This window comes from Oncorhynchus keta, unplaced genomic scaffold (assembly GCF_023373465.1).
Source record: "Oncorhynchus keta strain PuntledgeMale-10-30-2019 unplaced genomic scaffold, Oket_V2 Un_contig_16907_pilon_pilon, whole genome shotgun sequence".
NCBI classification, from domain to species: domain Eukaryota; kingdom Metazoa; phylum Chordata; class Actinopteri; order Salmoniformes; family Salmonidae; genus Oncorhynchus; species Oncorhynchus keta.
The window spans coordinates 21,054-42,211 of NW_026280183.1; the positions used below are offsets into that span (position 1 = coordinate 21,054).

At 47.8% G+C, this 21,158-nt stretch overlaps 1 protein-coding gene and 1 long non-coding RNA gene across 23 annotated transcripts; one reads left to right on the forward strand and one right to left on the reverse strand.

Moving 5' to 3' along the window:
* The first annotated feature begins 3,560 nt into the window (after nucleotides 1-3,560).
* Nucleotides 3,561-4,418, forward strand: LOC127919527 (uncharacterized). The gene is made up of 3 exons (XR_008103241.1): nucleotides 3,561-4,011; nucleotides 4,059-4,222; nucleotides 4,306-4,418. It is a non-coding gene; the product is annotated as an uncharacterized LOC127919527 (long non-coding RNA).
* A 9,481-nt stretch (nucleotides 4,419-13,899) lies between these two features.
* On the reverse strand, nucleotides 13,900-20,292 carry LOC127919526 (adhesin/invasin TibA autotransporter-like). Of its 22 annotated transcripts, XM_052503186.1 has the most exons (6): nucleotides 19,291-20,292; nucleotides 19,173-19,231; nucleotides 19,069-19,120; nucleotides 15,346-18,950; nucleotides 14,872-15,206; nucleotides 13,900-14,817 (listed from the first exon to the last, which is right to left on the reverse strand). In XM_052503186.1, exons 4-5 carry the CDS (start codon nucleotides 16,382-16,384, stop codon nucleotides 15,052-15,054), a joined length of 1,194 nt encoding a protein of 397 aa, XP_052359146.1. In that variant the 5' UTR covers nucleotides 16,385-18,950; nucleotides 19,069-19,120; nucleotides 19,173-19,231; nucleotides 19,291-20,292; the 3' UTR covers nucleotides 13,900-14,817; nucleotides 14,872-15,051. The 22 variants fall into 22 exon arrangements, with proteins under 22 accessions (XP_052359146.1, XP_052359148.1, XP_052359139.1 ...); XM_052503188.1 differs by lacking the exon at nucleotides 19,173-19,231 and having other exon boundaries at nucleotides 19,436-20,292; XM_052503179.1 differs by having other exon boundaries at nucleotides 15,346-19,120; nucleotides 19,436-20,292.
* Nucleotides 20,293-21,158: the final 866 nt, after the last annotated feature.

Genomic DNA, 21,158 nt, shown 5'->3' on the forward strand with positions numbered 1-21,158 from the left:
GCTGCCGGAGCGTCCCGCCTGTCCGGCTCCGCTGCCGGAGCGTCCCGCCTGTCCGGCGCCGCTGCCGGAGCCTCCCGCCTGTCCGGCGCCGCTGCCGGAGCCTCCCGCCTGTCCGGCGCCGCTGCCGGAGCGTCCCGCCTGTCCGGCGCCGCTGCCGGAGTGTCCCGCCTGTCCGGCGCCGCTGCCGGAGCCCCTCAGCCCAGAGGCGCCAGAGCCCCTCAGCCCAGAGGCGCCAGAGCCCCTCAGCCCAGAGGCGCCAGAGCCCCTCAGCCCAGAGGCGCCAGAGCCCCTCAGCCCAGAGGCGCCAGAGCCCCTGTCCCTCTGTCCCGAGCCCCTGCCCCTCTGTCCTGAGCTTCTGCCCCTCTGTCCCGAGCTGCCCCTCTGTCCAGTGGGGTCATTGAGAGGGTCCCACTGGGTTGCCATGGTGAGAAAGGCACGGAGGCGGACAATAAGGCGGACGAAGACAATGGTGAAGTGGCGTCCGCGTCCCGCGCCAGAACCGCCACCGCGGACAGACGCCCACCCAGACCCTCCCCTATAGGTCAAGGTTTTGCGGCCGGAGTCCGCACGTTCTGACCTTTATTTCCTGTGTTTTGTATTTAGTTAGTATGGTCAGGGCGTGAGTTGGGTGGGCAGTCTGTTTGTTTTTCTATGTTTTGGGTATTTCTATGTTTCGGCCTAGTATGGTTCTCAATCAGAGGCAGGTGTCATTAGTTGTCTTTGATTGATAATCATACTTAGGTAGCTTGGGTTTCACTGTGTGTTTGTGGGTGATTGTTCCTGTCTCTGTCTTTGCACCAGATAGGACTGTTTTGAGTTTTCACATTTCTTGTTTTTTTGTAGTCAGTTGTTCATGTGTACCTTAACGCATTAAAAAGAACCATGGACAATTACCACGCCGCGTATTGGTCCTCTGATCCGTTTCGCCTCTCCTCTTCGGAAGAAGAGGAGGAAATTCATGACAGAATCACCCACCAAAATCGGACCAAGCGGCGTGGTAAAGGACAGCGACGACAGCAGCAGCAGCAACAACAACAGCGGCCAGCATCAGAGCAGAATCTGGACTACACAACTTGGGAGGAGATAGATAGGTGGGCGGTCGACCCAGGGAGAGTGCCGGAGCCCGCCTGGGATTCGATGGAGCAATGCAAGGAAGGTTACAGGAGAATGAGGTTGGCGAAGCCAGCACGGCAGTGCGACAGGTACGAGAGGCAGCCCCAAAAAATGTTTTGGGGGGGTCACACGAGGTGTGGTACTAAGCCAGGTAGCAGACCTGAGCTCACTCCTCGTGCATATGATAAGCAGCGCATTACTGGTCAGGCACCGTGTTATGCGGTTAAGCGCACGGTGTCGCCAGTGCGTGTCCATAGCCCGGTGCGCTATAGGGCAGCCCCCCGAAAGTGCCATGCGAGTGTGGGCATTGAGCCAGGGCGTATGGTGCCTGCTCAGCGGGTCTGGTCGCCGGTACGCAGTCTTGGTCCAGGTTTTCCTGCGCCGGCTCTGCGTGCTGTGTCTCCGGGGCGCTCGGAGGGTGCAGTGCGTCCTCTGCCTGCGCTCCGCTCGTGCCGGGCAACTGTGGGAGTGGAGCCTAGGGGAGAGGTGCGTGTAGTAAGCACTAGATCTCCCGTGCTTACCCACAGCCCGGTTCAACCTGTGCCTGCACTCTGGAGGGTCCGGGCTAGAGTAGTTGTCCAGCCTGGGGAAGTGGTGCCAAGGTTGCGCACCAGAGCTCCAGTGCTCCCCCACAGCCCGGTCTTTCAGGCTCCTCCTAACACCAAGCCTCCTGAAGGTCTCCCCAGCCTGGTGGTTCCTGTGGCAGCCCCACGCACCAGGCTGTCTCTCAGTCTCCTCCCTGCAGGTGCTCCCGCCTGTCTGGCGCCGCTGCCGGAGCGTCCCGCCTGTCCGGCGCCGCTGCCGGAGCGTCCCGCCTGTCCGGCGCCGCTGCCGGAGCCTCCCGCCTGTCCGGCGCCGCTGCCGGAGCCTCCCGCCTGTCCGGCGCCGCTCCCGGAGCCTCCCGCCTGTCCGGCGCCGTTGCCGGAGCCTCCCGCCTGTCCGGCGCCGCTGCCGGAGCCTCCCGCCTGTCCGGCGCCGCTGCCGGAGCCTCCCGCCTGTCCGGCGCCGCTGCCGGAGCCTCCCGCCTGTCCGGCGCCGCGGCCGGGAGCCTCCCGCCTGTCCGGCGCCGCTGCCGGAGCGTCCCGCCTGTCCGGCGCCGCTGCCGGAGCCCCTCAGCCCAGAGGCGCCAGAGCCCCTCAGCCCAGAGGCGCCAGAGCCCCTCAGCCCAGAGGCGCCAGAGCCCCTCAGCCCAGAGGCGCCAGAGCCCCTCAGCCCAGAGGCGCCAGAGCCCCTGTCCCTCTGTCCTGAGCTTCTGCCCCTCTGTCCCGAGCTGCCCCTCTGTCCAGTGGGGTCATTGAGAGGGTCCCACTGGGTTGCCATGGTGAGAAAGCCACGGAGGCGGACAATAAGGCGGACTAAGACAATGGTGAAGTGGCGTCCGCGTCCCGCGCCAGAACCGCCACCGCGGACATACGCCCACGCAGACCCTCCCCTATAGGTCAAGGTTTTGCGGCCGGAGTCCGCACGTTCTGACCTTTATTTCCTGTGTTTTGTATTTAGTTAGTATGGTCAGGGCGTGAGTTGGGTGGGCAGTCTGTTTGTTTTTCTATGTTTTGGGTATTTCTATGTTTCGGCCTAGTATGGTTCTCAATCAGAGGCAGGTGTCATTAGTTGTCTTTGATTGATAATCATACTTAGGTAGCCTGGGTTTCACTGTGTGTTTGTGGGTGATTGTTCCTGTCTCTGTCTTTGCACCAGATAGGACTGTTTTGAGTTTTCACATTTCTTGTTTTTTTGTAGTCAGTTGTTCATGTGTACCTTAACGCATTAAAAAGAACCATGGACAATTACCACGCCGCGTATTGGTCCTCTGATCCGTTTCGCCTCTCCTCTTCGGAAGAAGAGGAGGAAATTCATTACAAGAACAGAAATGTCAAATTAATATGAAAAGCTTATTAAAAATATGGAAATACAAAAATACATCTCACCTCTAATATTGTTTTATGTCCTGCGGGTTGGAGTAGAAAGATGACGAGACCAACGGGATCCTGTCAGGTTGGAGTAGAAAGATGACGAGACCAACGGGATCCTGTCAGGTTGGAGTAGAAAGATGACGAGACCAACGGGATCCTGTCAGGTTGGAGTAGAAAGATGACGAGACCAACGGGATCCTGTCAGGTTGGAGTAGAAAGATGACGAGACCAACGGGATCCTGTCAGGTTGGAGTAGAAAGATGACGAGACCAACGGGATCCTGTCAGGTTGGAGTAGAAAGATGACGAGACCAACGGGATCCTGTCAGGTTGGAGTAGAAAGATGACGAGACCAACGGGATCCTGTCAGGTTGGAGTAGAAAGATGACGAGACCAACGGGATCCTGTCCGGTTGGAGTAGAAAGATGACGAGACCAACGGGATCCTGTCAGGTTGGAGTAGAAAGAAGACGAGACCAACGGGATCCTGTCAGGTTGCCAGTAGAAAGAAGACGAGACCAACGGGATCCTGTCAGGTTGGAGTAGAAAGAAGACGAGACCAACGGGATCCTGTCAGGTTGGAGTAGAAAGAAGACGAGACCAACGGGATCCTGTCAGGTTGGAGTAGAAAGAAGACGAGACCAACGGGATCCTGTCAGGTTGGAGTAGAAAGAAGACGAGACCAACGGGATCCTGTCAGGTTGGAGTAGAAAGAAGACGAGACCAACGGGATCCTGTCAGGTTGGAGTAGAAAGAAGACGAGACCAACGGGATCCTGTCAGGTTGGAGTAGAAAGAAGACGAGACCAACGGGATCCTGTCAGGTTGGAGTAGAAAGAAGACGAGACCAACGGGATCCTGTCAGGTTGGAGTAGAAAGAAGACGAGACCAACGGGATCCTGTCAGGTTGGAGTAGAAAGAAGACGAGACCAACGGGATCCTGTCAGGTTGGAGTAGAAAGAAGACGAGACCAACGGGATCCTGTCAGGTTGGAGTAGAAAGAAGACGAGACCAACGGGAAAGGGATCCTGTCAGGTTGGAGTAGAAAGAAGACGAGACCAACGGGATCCTGTCAGGTTGGAGTAGAAAGAAGACGAGACCAACGGGATCCTGTCAGGTTGGAGTAGAAAGAAGACGAGACCAACGGGATCCTGTCAGGTTGGAGTAGAAAGAAGACGAGACCAACGGGATCCTGTCAGGTTGGAGTAGAAAGAAGACAAGACCAACGGGATCCTGTCAGGTTGCCAGTAGAAAGAAGACGAGACCAACGGGATCCTGTCAGGTTGGAGTAGAAAGAAGACGAGACCAACGGGATCCTGTCAGGTTGGAGTAGAAAGAAGACGAGACCAACGGGATCCTGTCAGGTTGGAGTAGAAAGAAGACGAGACCAACGGGAAAGGGATCCTGTCAGGTTGGAGTAGAAAGAAGACGAGACCAACGGGAAAGGGATCCTGTCAGGTTGCCAGTTGCCTTTCATTCTCACACAGAATCCAGCCTTGCTGACCAGACGCAATTTTCCTGTTTTTTTTACAACTTTTTCATCTGGCCTCCATTAATTTAGTCACCCTAATTCTGGCCATCATCATACAGCGGTAAAAACTCCAATATCTTCTGAACAGATTATGATAGAGACATGAGGTTTGGACCGTAGGTTTTCTTAGAGGAGTATCTACACAATTAACATATTGATCTACAGTATTGGTAAAAATATGCGTTTTTGATTTGGCACCCTACTGTTGGGCTACTGTTTTGAAGTAGGGTCATTTCTCGTCTTTAGATTAATGAGGCTTAATTTACTTTGACAGCTATTTATTTTTAAGAGATGGCTAGAACATTTCCTCAATTCCTCAAATGGACATTTGAGTACAATCTAGTCTAGCCTATATTTGTGCAATGGTTCTTCATACAGGGGTCAGAGGAGCTCGGCTTGCCCCGTACCATCTCCCAAGCCTCACGAGAGGAAAGAATGCCCTCCTCTTCACCCAGAATGAGGGCAGTGAGTTTGTCCATATAAAACTCTCACTGGGATAACCTTCCCGTGCAAATATCATGAAACAGGAAGATCTCGTTGAAAGGTCTTTATATAGACTGACGCCTAAGGTTCTAACGGCAGATTAAAACCTAGAGGTGACAGGCGACCTCCTTGTATCATCCCACCAGCTGAAACAAACCTCTAGAGATTGAAGGAGAGAACATGAATTAGTCAACATGTTACATTTTCGTCAGTTAACAGATAAGTGACGGTCTACCGGATGATTCTCAGTGACGGTCTACCCTACCGGATGATTCTCAGTGACGGTCTACCGGATGATTCTCAGTGACGGTCTACCGGATGATTCTCAGTGACGGTCTACCGGATGATTCTCAGTGACGGTCTACCGGATGATTCTCAGTGACGGTCTACCGGATGATTCTCAGTGACGGTCTACCGGATGATTCTCAGTGACGGTCTACCGGATGATTCTCAGTGACGGTCTACCGGATGATTCTCAGTGACGGTCTACCGGATGATTCTCAGTGACGGTCTACCGGATGATTCTCAGTGACGGTCTACCGGATGATTCTCAGTGACGGTCTACCGGATGATTCTCAGTGACGGTCTACCGGATGATTCTCAGTGAGCTTTTTCCACCACAGGTTGGCTCTTTCCTCAGGTCTGGACTGATGAGGGACTCAACATCTCAGAGTGCTGATCCAGGATGTGTTCTAGATCCTAGTGAATATGATTATATGAACAGGGGGGAGGGGGGGGACATGATCCCAGAACAGCACTCCTACCCTTGGGGGCAGGTAGCCTAGCGGATAGAGTTTGGCAAGTAACTGAAAAGGTTTGAATACCCGAGCCGACAGGGTAAACAAATCTGCCAATGTGCCCTTGAGCAAAGCACGTAACCCTAATTTGCTCCAGGGGTGCCATACTACTATGACTGACCCTGTAAAACAACACATTTCACTGCACCTATCTGGTGTGATGAGGGTGCCAGCCTCTATAGGATCTCAGTCCAGCCCAACAGGGTTCATAATTTGGCAACAAAAGCACAGCGAGGGGCATATACTGTATGTCATGAAACAGGGGAGGACTGCCAAGTTCCACCTTCCTATGGTGGAGCATCTACTCAGCACAAATACAAGAGAATCAGAGGAATGCACATTGCCTACTTCAGCCAACATGGGACAGACTTAATTGTGTCAATCTGTTGAGCTGAGGCGGCACACACACACACACACACACACACACACACACACACACACACACACACACACACACACACACACACACACACAGAGAGGAACGCAAGGCACTAACTGAGTCCTATGCAGTGCGTGTTCTTGTAGGACATTTCTGGATCAGAAAATAAATTAAGGAAATGCATTTTTCATTTTCATCAGATAAGGAGGTACCGTTAACAAGATGGCCGCCCTGATTTCATACAATCACTAATTATTTTAATGACGTATAAAAACACTCAATCACCCGAAGAAACAATGCATTTCCTTCCCTTGACGGCTTTCTATTGGTCTCAGACGTGAATGGTTACTTGATGACTAGTGGTGTGTGCATGGAGAGGAGCTCGTGGTTGTGTCCCAAATGGTACCCTATTCCCTACATAGGGCACTACTTTTGCACAGGGCCCTGGTTAAAAGCAGTGCACTACATAGAGAATGGCGTGCCACTTGGGAGGGAGCCTTATTCCTCAGTGATTTCTATATCAGGGTAGTGCAGCTCTGTTGTGGAATATTGTTCCTGACGGAATTCCCTTTTCCTTCCCCGCTTCCCATCGACTTCATTCTTTCCACAGAATCCATGACTACTGACAAACACTCGTTTTCCCAGTCTCCCACCAGCCTGCCTCCCAATTGGCTCTCAGTCACAAGCGTAAGTCATTCAGTCTGTCTATAATAATGTATTGTGCAACCTGTAACACGATCAAATAGTATGTTTCAGTACTGCCCAGCCAACCGTTTATAGATCCAGAGTCCATGTCCAGTATAAAGCGTCTCAGGGCAAACGTGCTGATCTAGGATCAGGTCCCTTCTGTTATATATTGTGATCTAAACAGTAAAACTGATCCCAAATCAGTTATGAGATACCTATTTACAGTAGAAGCAGGGAGTTTACATACACCTCAGTTTATCACGATTCCTGACATTTAATCCTAATAAAAAGTCTCTGTCTTAGGTCAGTTAGGATCACCACTTTATTTTAAGAACGTGAAATGTCAGAACAATAGCAGAGAGAATGATTTGTTTCAGCCTTTATTTCTTTCATCACATTCCCAGTGGGTCAGAAGTTGACATACACTCATTTAGTATTTGGTAGCATTGCCTTTAAATTGTTTAACTTGGGTCAAACGTTTTGGGTAGCCTTCCACAAGCTTCCCACAATAATTTGGGTGAATTTTGGCCCATTCCTCCTGACAGAGCTGGTGTAACCGAGTCAGGTTTGTAGGCCTCATTGCTCGCACACACACTTTTTCAGTTCTGCCCACAAATGTTCTATAGGATTGAGGTCAGGGCTTTGTGATGACAACTCCAATACCTTGACTTTGTTGTCCTTGAGCCATTTTGCCACAACTTTGGAAGAATGCTTGGGGTCATTGTCCATTTGGGACCAAGCTTTAACTTCCTGACTGATGTCTTGAGATGTTGCTTTAATATCTCCACATAATTGTCCTTCCTCATAATGACATCTATTTTGTGAAGTGCACCAGTCCCTCCTGCAGCAAAGCACCACCACAACATGATGCTGCCAGCCCCGTTCTTCACGGTTGGGAAGGTGTTCTTCGGCTTGCAAGCCTCCCCCTTTTTCCTCCAAACATAACGATGGTCATTACGGCCAAACAGTTCTATTTTTGTTTCATCAGACCAGAGAACATTTCTGCAAAAAGTATGATCTTTGTCCCCATGTGCAGTTGCAAACCGTATTCTGGCTTTTTTATGGTGGTTTTGGAGAAGTGGCTTCTTCCTTGCTGAGCGGCCTTTCAGGTTATGTCGATATAGGACTCGTTTTAATGTGGATATAGATACTTTTGTACCTGTTTCCTCCAGCATCTTCACAAGGTCCTTTGCTGTTGTTCTGGGATTGATTTGCACTTTTCTCACCAAAGTACGTTCATCTCTAGGAGACAGAACACGTCTCCTTCCTGAGCGGTATGGCGGCTGTGTGGTCCCATGGTGTTTATACTTGCGTACTATTGTTTGTACAGATGAACGTAGTACCTTCAAGCATTTGGAAATTGCTCCAAATGAACCAAATTTGTGGAGGTCTACAATAATTTTTCTGAGGTCTTGGCTGATTTTTTTGATTTTCCCATGATGTCAAGCAAAGAGGCACTGAGTCTGAAGGTAGGCCTAGAAATACATCCACAGGTACACCTCCAATTGACTCAAATGAAGTCAATTAGCCTATGAGAAGCTTCTAAAGCCATGACATAATTTTGGGGAATTTTTCCAAGCTGTTTAAAGGCACCAGTCAACTTACACTTCTGACCCACTGGAATTGTGACACAGTGAATTATAAGTGAAATAATCTGTCTGTTAACAATAGTTGGAACATTTGTGTCAGGCACAAAGTAGATGTCCTCACCAACTTGCCAAAACTATAGTTTGTCAACAAGACATTTGTGGAGTGGTTGAAAAACGAGTTTTAATGACTCCAACCTAAGTGGATGTAAACTTACGACTTCAACTGTATATAAACTCAACAAATAAACATGCTCTCACTGTCAACTGCGTTTATTTTCAGCATGTGTAAATATTTGTATGAACGCAACAAGATTCATTCAACAGACATAAACTGAACAAGTTCCAGAGACATGTGACGAACAGAAATTGAATAATATGTCTCTAAACAAGGGGGGGGGGTCAAAATGAAAAGTAACATTCAGTATCTGTTGTGGCCACTAGCTGCAGATTTGCCAGTTCTTGCTGTGAGATGTTACCCCACTCTTCCACCAAGGCACCTAGCCCTCACCCTCCGATCCAACAGGTCCCAGACGTGCTCAATTAGATTGAGATTTGGTCTCTACGCTGGTCATGGCAGAACACTGACATTCCTGTCTTCCTGGAATTCACGCACAGAATGAGCAGTTGTCATGCTGGAGGGTCATGTCAGGATGAGCCTGCAGGAAGGGTACCGCATGAGGGAGGAGGATGTCTTCCCTGTAACGCACAGCGTTGAGATTGCCTGCAATGACAACAAGCTCAGTCTGATGATGCTGTGACACACCGCCCCAGACCGTGACGGACCCTCCACCTCCAAATCGATCCCACTCCAGAGTACAGGCCTCTGTGTAACGCTCATTCCTTCAACGATAAACACGAATCCGACCATCACCCCTGGTGAGACAAAACCGCGACTCGTCAGTGAAGAGCACTTTTTGCCAGTCCTATCTGGTCCAGGTACGGTTTGTGCCCAGAGGCAACGTTGTTGCCGGTGATGTTTGGTGAGGACCTGCCTTACAACAGGCCTACAAGCCCTCAGTCCAGCATCTCTCAGCCTATTGCGGACAGTCTGAGCACTGATGGAGGGATTGTGCATTCCTGGTGTAACTCTGGCAGTTGTTGCCATCCTTTACCTGTCCCGCAGGTGTGATGTTCGGCAGTACTGATCCTGTGCAGGTGTTGTTACACGTGGTCTGCCACGGCGAGGACGATCAGCTGTCCGTCCTGTAGCGCTATCTTAGGCATCTCACAGTACGGACATTGCAATTTATTTCCCTGGCCACATATGCAGTCCTCATGCGTCCTTGCAGCATGCCTAAGGCACATTCACGCAGATGAGCAGGGACCCTGAGCATCTTTCTTTTGGTGTTTTTCCAGAGTCAGTAGAAAGGCCTCTTTAGTGTCCTAATTTTTCATAACTGTGATCTTAATTGCCTACCGTCTGTAAGTTGTTCGTGTCCTAATCGTGAATGTTCATTAATTGTTTATGGTTCATTGAACAAGCATGGGAAACAGTGTTTAAACCCTTTACAATAAAGATCTGTTTAGTTATTTGGATTTTTACAAATTATCTTTAAAAAAGTCAGGGTCCTGAAATAGGGACGTAGGAGGGCAACAACCCAGCAGCAGGACCGTTACCTCCGCCTTTGTGCAAGGAGGAGCAGGAGGAGCACTGCCAGAGCCCTGCAAAATGACCTCCAGCAGGCCACAAATGTGCATGTGTCTGCTCAAACGGTCAGAAACAGACTCCATGAGGGTGGTATGAGGGCCCGACGTCCACATGTGGGGGTTGTGCTTACAGCCCAACACCATGCAAGACAATGCTAGACCTCATGTGGCTGGAGTGTGTCAGCAGTTCCTGCAAGAGGAAGGCATTGATGCTATGGACTGGCCCGCCCGTTCCCCAGACCTGAATCCAATTGAGCACATCTGGGACATCATGTCTCGCTCCATCCACCAACGCCACGTTGCACCACAGACTGTCCAGGAGTTGGCGGATGCTTTAGTCCAGGTCTGGGAGGAGATCCCTCAGGAGACCATCCGCCACCTCATCAGGAGCATGCCCAGGCGTTGTAGGGAGGTCATACAGGCCACACTCACCACTTAGCCTCATTTTGACTTATTTTAAGGACATTACATCAAAGTTGGATGAGCCTGTAGTGTGGTTTTCCACTTTAATTTTGAGTGTGACTCCAAATCCAGAGCTCCATGGGTTGATAAATTTGATTTCCATTGATAATTTTAGTGTGATTTTGTTGTCAGCACATTCAACTATGTAAAGAAATATTTCATTCATTCAGATCGAGGATGTGTTATTTTAGTGTTCCCTTTATGTTTTGGAGCCGTATGTATGTATGTATGTATGTATGTATGTATGTATGTATGTATGTATGTATGTATGTATGTGTGTATGTGTGTATGTATGTATGTATGTGTATGTATGTATGTATGTATGTATGTATGTATGTATGTATGTATGTATGTATGTATGTATGTATGTGTATGTATGTATGTATGTATGTATGTATGTATGTATGTATGTATGTATGTATGTATGTAGAGAGAGAGAGCGAAAGAGAGAGTTACTATATGAGATGCAAAAGTCTACTGAGTTTCTCTCTTAGGCCTGGGAGAACTACAGTGCATTCGGAAAGTATTCAGACCTTGACTTGTTCCCCATTTTGTGACGTTACAGCCTTATTCTAAAATGAATTAAATAATTTCCCCTCATCAATCTACATACAATAGTTATTTTTTCTAATTTATAAAAAAAAAAAAAAAAAAAACTCACATTTACATATAAGCATTCAGACCCTTTACTCAGTACTTTGTTGAAGCACCTTTTGCAGCGATTTACAGCCTTGAGTCTTCTTGGGTGACAATTCAAGCTTGGCACACCAGTATTCGGGGAGTTTCTCTGCAGCTCCTCTCAAGCTCTATCAGGTTGGATGGGGAGTGTCGCTCCAGACGTGATGCTTAGCATTCAGACCAAAGAGTTCAACCTTGGTTTCATCAGACCAAAGAATCTTGTCTGAGAGTCCTTTAGGTGCCTTTTGGCCAACTCCAAGCGGGTGTCATGTGCCTTCTACTGAGGAGTGGCTTCCGTCTGGCCACTCTACCATAAAGGTCTGATTGGTGAATTGCTGCAGAGATGGTTGTCCTTCTGGGAGGTTCTCCCATCTCCACAGGTCCTTTGGAGCTCTGTCAGAGTTGACCATTGGGTTCTTGGTCACCTCCTTAACCAAGGCCCTTCTCCCACGATTGTTCAGTTTGGCCGGGCAGACAGCTCTAGGAAGAGTCTTGGTGGTTCCAAACTTCTTCCATTTAAGAATGTTCTTGGGGACCTTAAATGCTGCAGACATTTTTCGGTACCCTTCTCCAGATCTGTGCCTCGACACAATCCTGTCTTGGAGCTCTACGGACAACTCCTTCGAACTCATGGCTTGGTTTTTGCTCTGACACGCACTTTCAACTGTGGGACCTTTATATAGACAGGTGTGTGCCTTTCCAAATCATGTCCAATCAATTGAATTTACCACAGGTGGACTCCAATCAAGTTGTAGAAACATCTCAAGGATGATCAATGGAAACAGGATGCACCTGAGCTCAATTTCTAGTATCAAATCAAATTTTATTTGTCACATGAGCCGAATGCAACAGGTGTTGTAGACCTTACAGTGAAATGCTTACAAGCCCTTAATTAACCAACAATGCAGAAAAGAAAATATCTTTAAAAAAACGAAGAGATCATTATAACAATAGTGGGGCTACATACAGGGGGTACCGGTACAGAGTCAATGTGGAGGCTACATACAGGGGGTACCGGTACAGAGTCAATGTGGAGGCTACATACAGGGGGTACCGGTACAGAGTCAATGTGGAGGCTACATACAGGGGGTACCGGTACAGAGTCAATGTGGAGGCTACATACAGGGGGTACCGGTACAGAGTCAATGTGGAGGCTACATACAGGGGGTACCGGTACAGAGTCAATGTGGAGGCTACATACAGGGGGTACCAGTACAGAGTCAATGTGGAGGCTACATACAGGGGTACCGGTACAGAGTCAATGTGGAGGCTACATACAGGGGGTACCGGTACAGAGTCAATGTGGAGGCTACATACAGGGGGTACCAGTACAGAGTCAATGTGGAGGCTACATACAGGGGGTACCGGTACAGAGTCAATGTGGAGGCTACATACAGGGGGTACCGGTACAGAGTCAATGTGGAGGCTACATACAGGGGGTACCAGTACAGAGTCAATGTGGAGGCTACATACAGGGGGTACCGGTACAGAGTCAATGTGGAGGCTACATACAGGGGGTACCAGTACAGAGTCAATGTGGAGGCTACATACAGGGGTACCAGTACAGAGTCAATGTGGAGGCTACATACAGGGGTACCGGTACAGAGTCAATGTGGAGGCTATATACAGGGGTACCAGTACAGAGTCAATGTGGAGGCTACATACAGGGGTACCAGTACAGAGTCAATGTGGAGGCTACATACAGGGGTACCGGTACAGAGTCAATGTGGAGGCTACATACAGGGGTACCGGTACAGAGTCAATGTGGAGGCTACATACAGGGGTACCGGTACAGAGTCAATGTGGAGGCTACATACAGGGGGTACCAGTACAGAGTCAATGTGGAGGCTACATACAGGGGGTACCAGGACAGAGTCAATGTGGATCCTTCGATGTCGGCTCTTCCTATCATTGTGAAGTACCAGTACAGAGTCAATGTGGAACGTGTGCTGGGCTCGTGAGACATACTGATGATGTGTTGGGGTACATTACCGGTAAACAGAGTCAATGTTAATGTGTACATTTGGCCAGGTTGTTGTTACATACAGGGGGTACCGGTACAGAGTCAATGTGGAGGCTACATACAGGGGGTACCAGTACAGAGTCAATGTGGAGGCTACATACAGGGGTACCGGTACAGAGTCAATGTGGAGGCTACATACAGGGGGTACCGGTACAGAGTCAATGTGGAGGCTACATACAGGGGTACCAGTACAGAGTCAATGTGGAGGCTACATACAGGGGGTACCGGTACAGAGTCAATGTGCGGGGGCAACGGTGTCGAGGTAATATATACATTTAGGTAGAGTTAAAGTGACTATGCATAGATAATAGCAAAGGGTCTGTATACTTATTTTATAAATCTGAAAAAAATGTCTAAAAATCTTTTTCGCTTTGTCATAATGGGGTATTGTGTGTAGACTGATGATGATTTTGTATTTATTTAATACATTTTAGAATAAGTCTGTAAACGTAACAAAATGTGTTAAAAGTCAAGGGGTCTGAATACTTTTGAGTGCACAGTACAGTATGTCATATACTGCCCCCATGTGGTAGTGGATGGTACTAAAACATGTGGATACAAACAAACATTTAGGACAAGATTAAAGGACCAATAACGTGATTAATTTAAATTACTTTTATTTATTAAGTTTACAAATAAAGTAACAAATATATTTTATTGGAGCGCAAAGCGCAGTTTTATTTGAAGCTTGAACAGCCTCTACTTAATGCAGAACAGTTAAACACTGCCAATGATTTCTAACAGGTTCCGTTTGGTTTTCCATTTTACTATTATTTGAAAACATTTTTGTACAATGTTAAACAGCACGAGGAAAAACCATTGAATTAAGTCACTAGATGTTTCTTGAGACATAAAATTGCAAAAAAAAAAAAAAAAAATTCTGATAAGTAGAACAAAACACTTTAAATCAACTTGAAATGTTTTGTTTTTGTGTGTACACGTTTGGAGTCGTTTTGTGGTTATAACTTTACAGTATAATAAGCTGTGATGAAAAGGTAACATGCCAGATGGTAGCTAGAGAAACAAGCATGCTCTTTATTCAACCACTTCTGTGTCAGTCAGACCAACGCTGAATTGCATGACATGTTATGTGCACTTTGCAGGACATCAGTTACAGAAAGGCGAAGGAGGAGGTGTGTCGTAACAGTAACAAGGAACAGAACAGGTAGCAGAATCCATCGGGATTCTGAATGGATGGTAAAAATGTATATTATTACGCTTTGTAAATTCTGTAACTATGTAAATGTAGCTCTGGTCCAGGGCGTGGTTCAGCTACTCTCTCACGATGACGATCGTTGGAGCAGAGCTGGACCAGAGCTACTGTAAATATGTTCATCAGAGGTGGTCTTCAGTTTCACCACTGTAACCTCACCATAACCTGTTCACTACTGTAACCTCACCATAACCTGTTCACTACTGTAACCTCACCATAACCTGTTCACTACTGTAACCTCACCATAACCTGTTCACTACTGTAACCTCACCATAACCTGTTCACTACTGTAACCTCACCATAACCTGTTCACCACTAACCTCACCATAACCTGTTCACTACTGTAACCTCACAATAACCTGTTCACTACTGTAACCTCACCATAACCTGTTCACTACTGTAACCTCACCATAACCTGTTCACCATTGCATGTTATGCATTGCAGCCACTGTATCATACAGTATGACACTTAGTTAAGAGGAAGTAAACATTGTAAATATTGCTCCGTATTCTTTAGATAGAGCAGATTGAAGCTAAAGTCATTGCTGCATGGTAATGGCACTGAGGCAGTGGCATTGTAAAGGTCTTATTTGTTTTTGTTTTTCAAAAGTATCGATCATCAACAAAATAACTAAGAAAATAGTATTTTTTGTCACGTTCACAGCTTCAACCAAACTTGCAAAGTACTGAGGGCCTCCAGTAAGGCCTCCAGTAAGTACTGTACTGAGGGCCTCCAGTAAGTACTGTAGTGCTGTACTGAGGGCCTCCAGTAAGTACTGTAGTGCTGTACTGAGGGCCTCCAGTAAGTACTGTAGTGCTGTATGGCTGAGGGCCTCCAGTAAGTACTGTAGTGCTGTACTGAGGGCCTCCAGTAAGTACTGTAGTGCTGTACTGAGGGCCTCCAGTAAGTACTGTACTGCTGTACTGAGGGCCTCCAGTAAGTACTGTAGTGCTGTACTGAGGGCCTCCAGTAAGTACTGTAGTGCTGTACTGAGGGCCTCCAGTAAGTACTGTACTGCTGTACTGAGGGCCTCCAGTAAGTACCGTACTGCTGTACTGAGGGCCTCCAGTAAGTACCGTACTGCTGTACTGAGGGCCTCCAGTAAGTACTGTAGTGCTGTACTGAGGGCCTCCAGTAAGTACTGTAGTGCTGTACTGAGGGCCTCCAGTAAGTACTGTAGTGCTGTACTGAGGGCCTCCAGTAAGTACTGTAGTGCTGTACTGAGGGCCTCCAGTAAGTACTGTAGTGCTGTACTGAGGGCCTCCAGTAAGTACTGTACTGCTGTACTGAGGGCCTCCAGTAAGTACCGTACTGCTGTACTGAGGGCCTCCAGTAAGTACCGTACTGCTGTACTGAGGGCCTCCAGTAAGTACCGTACTGCTGTACTGAGGGCCTCCAGTAAGTACCGTACTGCTGTACTGAGGGCCTCCAGTAAGTACTGTAGTGCTGTACTGAGGGCCTCCAGTAAGTACCGTACTGCTGTACTGAGGGCCTCCAGTAAGTACTGTACTGCTGTACTGAGGGCCTCCAGTAAGTACCGTACTGCTGTACTGAGGGCCTCCAGTAAGTACTGTAGTGCTGTACTGAGGGCCTCCAGTAAGTACCGTACTGCTGTACTGAGGGCCTCCAGTAAGTACCGTACTGCTGTACTGAGGGCCTCCAGTAAGTACCATACTGCTGTACTGAGGGCCTCCAGTAAGTACCGTACTGCTGTACTGAGGGCCTCCAGTAAGTACTGTAGTGCTGTACTGAGGGCCTCCAGTAAGTACCGTACTGCTGTACTGAGGGCCTCCAGTAAGTACTGTAGTGCTGTACTGAGGGCCTCCAGTAAGTACCGTACTGCTGTACTGAGGGCCTCCAGTAAGTACCATACTGCTGTACTGAGGGCCTCCAGTAAGAACGAAAAGTTCATACCACAAAACGTTTTACAAAGAAAACCCCAAATGTTTTTAACGGTTTTAAATATCCAGGAGACAACATAGTCACTCTGTAAAGACAAATGATTGAGAATCTACTATCTGTTTTCAAGTGATTTCCGTAGCAGACATGTTTACAGTGAGGAGAGACGACTGAAGCGCTAAGCAGAAGGCGATAGATCTAGCAGTCCCTGTAAGCTAATCAGTAGTTAAGGTGACGAGTGTTTATTAAAAATCACTTTTCTACGGCTTTAAACATGTTTTACCCCAGGTAATGGTTTTGTACAGTTGCTTTGAAAAGGATATTGGGCTTAATGAACTATTCTGTTGTACACAGATTGGACCAGTTTTACTGTCTACAACACTGTCAGGTAACGAGAAAGACACGGACACTGTTCATCTATCATTACAACATCTTGTAAGGTTTCCAAAAAGACCAGAAGGACATCAACCAAAAAACTAAAACATTCACGTCAAAGAAATCTAATAATGATGGAACCGACCATTTATTTGTCTGCATTGTGAGCGGTGAGACTGTCTGCTACTTTAGAACAAGCTACAAACCTGCACTAAAAGCCACAGGTGGTTTCATTAAAGAGACTGGGGCAGCATTAAGCAGATGATGAAATAACTGGGCTTGAACCACCAGCATTGCATTGGTGATGAGGAAGTCACTTGTTGGTCAAACCCAGCAGCACAGTGTACAGTACTACTGCCATGTGTTGGAGATAGAGAGTCCCCTGACCTCTCCTCTTCTGCCTCCACTAGCCCTGGCTTCTACCTCAACTCCACTTTCACTTTACCCACCTTAAATGGCATAGGGCCCATTCACAACTACTACTGTAAAGACTACATCCAAAATGGCGCCCTATTCCCTATTCAGTGCACTACTTTTGACCAGGGTCCATAGGGCGCTGGTCAAAAGTAGTGCACTATATAGGGAATAGGGTGTCATTTGGGGGACACAACCTAAGACTGCCCCACTGACAGTAGACACACATTATGCCTGGTTCGTAAACTATAAAACACCACAATCTGGTTTTAACTCTTGAGACATTCACACAAATACAGTTTCTCACTGACTGACTTTCTCTTCTCTATTCCTATCAGTCTACCACTTCCTCCCCTCTCTTTCACCACCAACACAAGGCTTGTATACCGTGCTGCCTGGTGTCGGACACACTCAAGGCTTCGTGGACAGGCCATCAGTAAAGATAGTCTGATTGTTGTAGTGGGTCTAATGATAGGCTCAGTGTTAGCTAGAGAGCTCTTGCATACTGAATGAATGGTTCTAGTATCTGAAACGTGTCCCCCGAACACTAGAACAAACGGAACAGTCAAGCATTCCGTTCCTAACAGACCCTTTATTTTAAATGTTAGGTAACCCTGGTTCAGCCTCACTCTGTTGTTCTGTTGTCTGCGTTCCTTTGTCTGTTTCAGATACAGAGTTTGTCCAAGCTTCACCATCAGATCCATTCCTACTCTCTGCAGAGTCTAGGACTAAGTTTGTCTTCCGACCCCCAAATCAAAATGTATTTAACCCCCAATACTAAAACAATAAATGGCACAAAGAAACAAAACCCCCACAGCCCACCTTCCCCCGTCTCCCCTTCCCAGTGTACCTTTGACTTTTGTACCCACAGAGCCAGTAAAGCACTTCAATGTAGCAGAAATCAACAGCACTTCCGTTACTCCATCATGTCAAAAAACTGTTCAAAAAAAATAAGCTAAATAAATAATGGAAGGCACTAGAAACTCTAGCAGAGCTCTCACTGGAGTACTGGGGGGCGAAAGGACACGGAAAAGACCAAGGGTGAGTCCTACATTGCACCTTATCCCCTATATAGTGCACTACTTTTGACCAGAGCCCCATGGGCCCTGATCGAGGTCTTATCGGCTCCTGGTGAAAGGTTGAACACCATGTAGGGGATAGGGTGTTATTTGGGACTCAACCCAAAGTTACTATTCAAGTACGTTAATTGAGTCCATTTAACATTCACATGTATCTAATATAAAGAAAGTACAAAGAGAAGAAAGGTTAAAGTGACCTCGATAAGGAAAATAGCTAGCCTTTTACTTTGTATTGTTGTTCAGCCTAAGTATTACCAATCCACCATAACGTTTCCTCCAACTGTCTTTTTGTTTGTATTTTTCTAGCTTTTGTCTTCTTAAACTCATGTTGTCCAACAACATTTATAATAATCACAGTGTTTCAACATCAGAAACTGATGGGTAAATACAGGTCCATACAGAACACTTGTCTTTTTTCATTTCTTTTTTCTTGTTTTTTTAAATAGAATAATAATGTACATTTTTGTTTTCAATCACACTATTGAAAAGACTCAGAAGTAGAGAGATCGAGGCCCCTAAACGCTGTCAACATCATGATTATAAAAGGCTTTATGTTACTAATAGATCATAGGTTTGAAAGCTTCACAAGCCCTCAGGACAGACAGCGTTGTGTTGCTGGAGATCCAAGGCATTACTTTTCATCCATCATACCATCCACCATGCAGCCTACCTCCAAGCCCAGCCCACGTCCAGTCCTCTCCTTGCCCCACCATCCACCATGCAGCCTACCTCCAAGCCCAGCCCACGTCCAGTCCTCTCCTTGCCCCACCATCCACCATGCAGCCTACCTCCAAGCCCAGCCCACGTCCAGTCCTCTCCTTGCCCCACCATGCAGCCTACCTCCAAGCCCAGCCCACGTCCAGTCTTCTCCTTGCCCCACCATGCAGCCTACCTCCAAGCCCAGCCCACGTCCAGTCCTCTCCTTGCCCCACCATCCACCATGCAGCCTACCTCCAAGCCCAGCCCACGTCCAGTCTTCTCCTTGCCCCACCATCCACCATGCAGCCTACCTCCAAGCCCAGCCCACGTCCAGTCCTCTCCTTGCCCCACCATGCAGCCTACCTCCAAGCCCAGCCCACGTCCAGTCCTCTCCTTGCCCCACCATGCACCCTACCTCCACGTCCAGTCCTCTCCTTGCCCCACCATCCACCCTACCTCCAAGCCCAGCCCACGTCCAGTCCTCTCCTTGCCCCACCGAGACCTGTCCTTCTCTGGGTCCACGCAGGACAAACACCAACCTACCTCACAACCGTGAAAACAATATCATGTGTGACACAGAGAGCCAACAGGACATACCTCCTTCCGTTCGCCCTGCATTCCCTCTCAGAGCTAAACCACCTGTGAAAAAGACTATTGAGTTGAGTCTGAGAGAATCTACTTCAGTCAACAACTCCTGTCTGAGAGAATCTACTTCAGTCCTGTCTGTGTTAGTTCAGGGGGGCTCTCTCATTAGGGATATGTAGATGGGAACTACCAGCCAGCTTGTACAGACGTTATGCTTCAGGATGGGGATCTCATCAGCCCCCCAGATACAGCACATTTTAAAATGGAGTAACTATAAGCCTGAAGTTAAGACTGGGATAGATGGGTCTCACACACACTACTCCCCTCCAATCATGTAAAGAGATGGTTAGCATGGAGAGGGGAGTTGTAGTTTCTTTAAAGGCCCTATACTGGGAGATGTAGTTTCTTTAAAAGGCCCTATACTGAGAGAGAGTTCCTGGATCAACCCTAGCGTTAACCCTTTCATCATGCTACAAAAGAGTCTCCTCAGTTCAATGGGGACAGAGGAAAAAAATTAAAACACTAATAAACATGGAATCATCATAATCCCAAACTCTTAAAAATCATAAAAAAGACATTCTGAATGTGGTCATGGATTGTTCTGTTTCCCTAATGAAGGTCACTTTATGTGTTATTATTATATTTAGGAGGAGGTTTCTATTACTGTGTTCTTATTGCATCCCATGGCAACAGGAGGGGTAGAGTAGGGTATGAACCCCCAGGCCTTTTCTACTGACTCTCCACTTACACACACCAATGAACATCCTAAATGATATATAGGAATAGCAGTACATGTGGTTCCGGATGTCAACACTGCCTGACCAGCTACATACATGGCACCAGTCCCACACCTCAGCCTCACAAGCTCATTCCTTGACCCCATAACCTTCCTCACATCTCCTCAACATGCTACACAACTCGACCATAATGGACTTCTACTGGAGCTGTATAGTACTGTACAGTCACTTAAAGCTCTGTTCTGGAGGTCAGTTACCAACAGGAGGAGCTGTATAGTACTGTACAGTCACTTAAAGCTCTGTTCTGGAGGTCAGTTACCAACAGGAGGAGCTGTATAGTACTGTACAGTCACTTAAAGCTCTGTTCTGGAGGTCAGTTACCAGCAGGAGGAGCTGAACAGGCAGGGGTGGGCTCAGATAGGTGAGAGGAGAAAGGGGGTTAGCTATGTACTGCAGCTCCCCAACGATAAGTACACCACCACCCCCATGGTCTGTTACTATCCTCCATCCCTCCTCTCTGAGATCAGTACAAGGCTCTGGTCTCTACTGTAGAGTACATGTAAAAGCCAGTGAAGGAACAAAGCCCATCACCACACACACACACACACATTTTACAATAGTAATTGTCACATTAACCCTCTTTGGCCACATAACATTGCACTCGTGTCCATTGGTATTCCTTGTCGCGTTTTGCGTCTTTCTTCGACCCCCAAGGCCCACAGTTGACCTCGGGGTGGGTGGGGGAGAGGGGAAGTGTGTCCCTCTCCTGTTATCCTTCAGGGGAACAGAAGAGGGCAGAGTGGTGCACCATTTCACACAGCAGCTGACTCTTCTCTCTCCTGCTCCTCCTCTTCTTC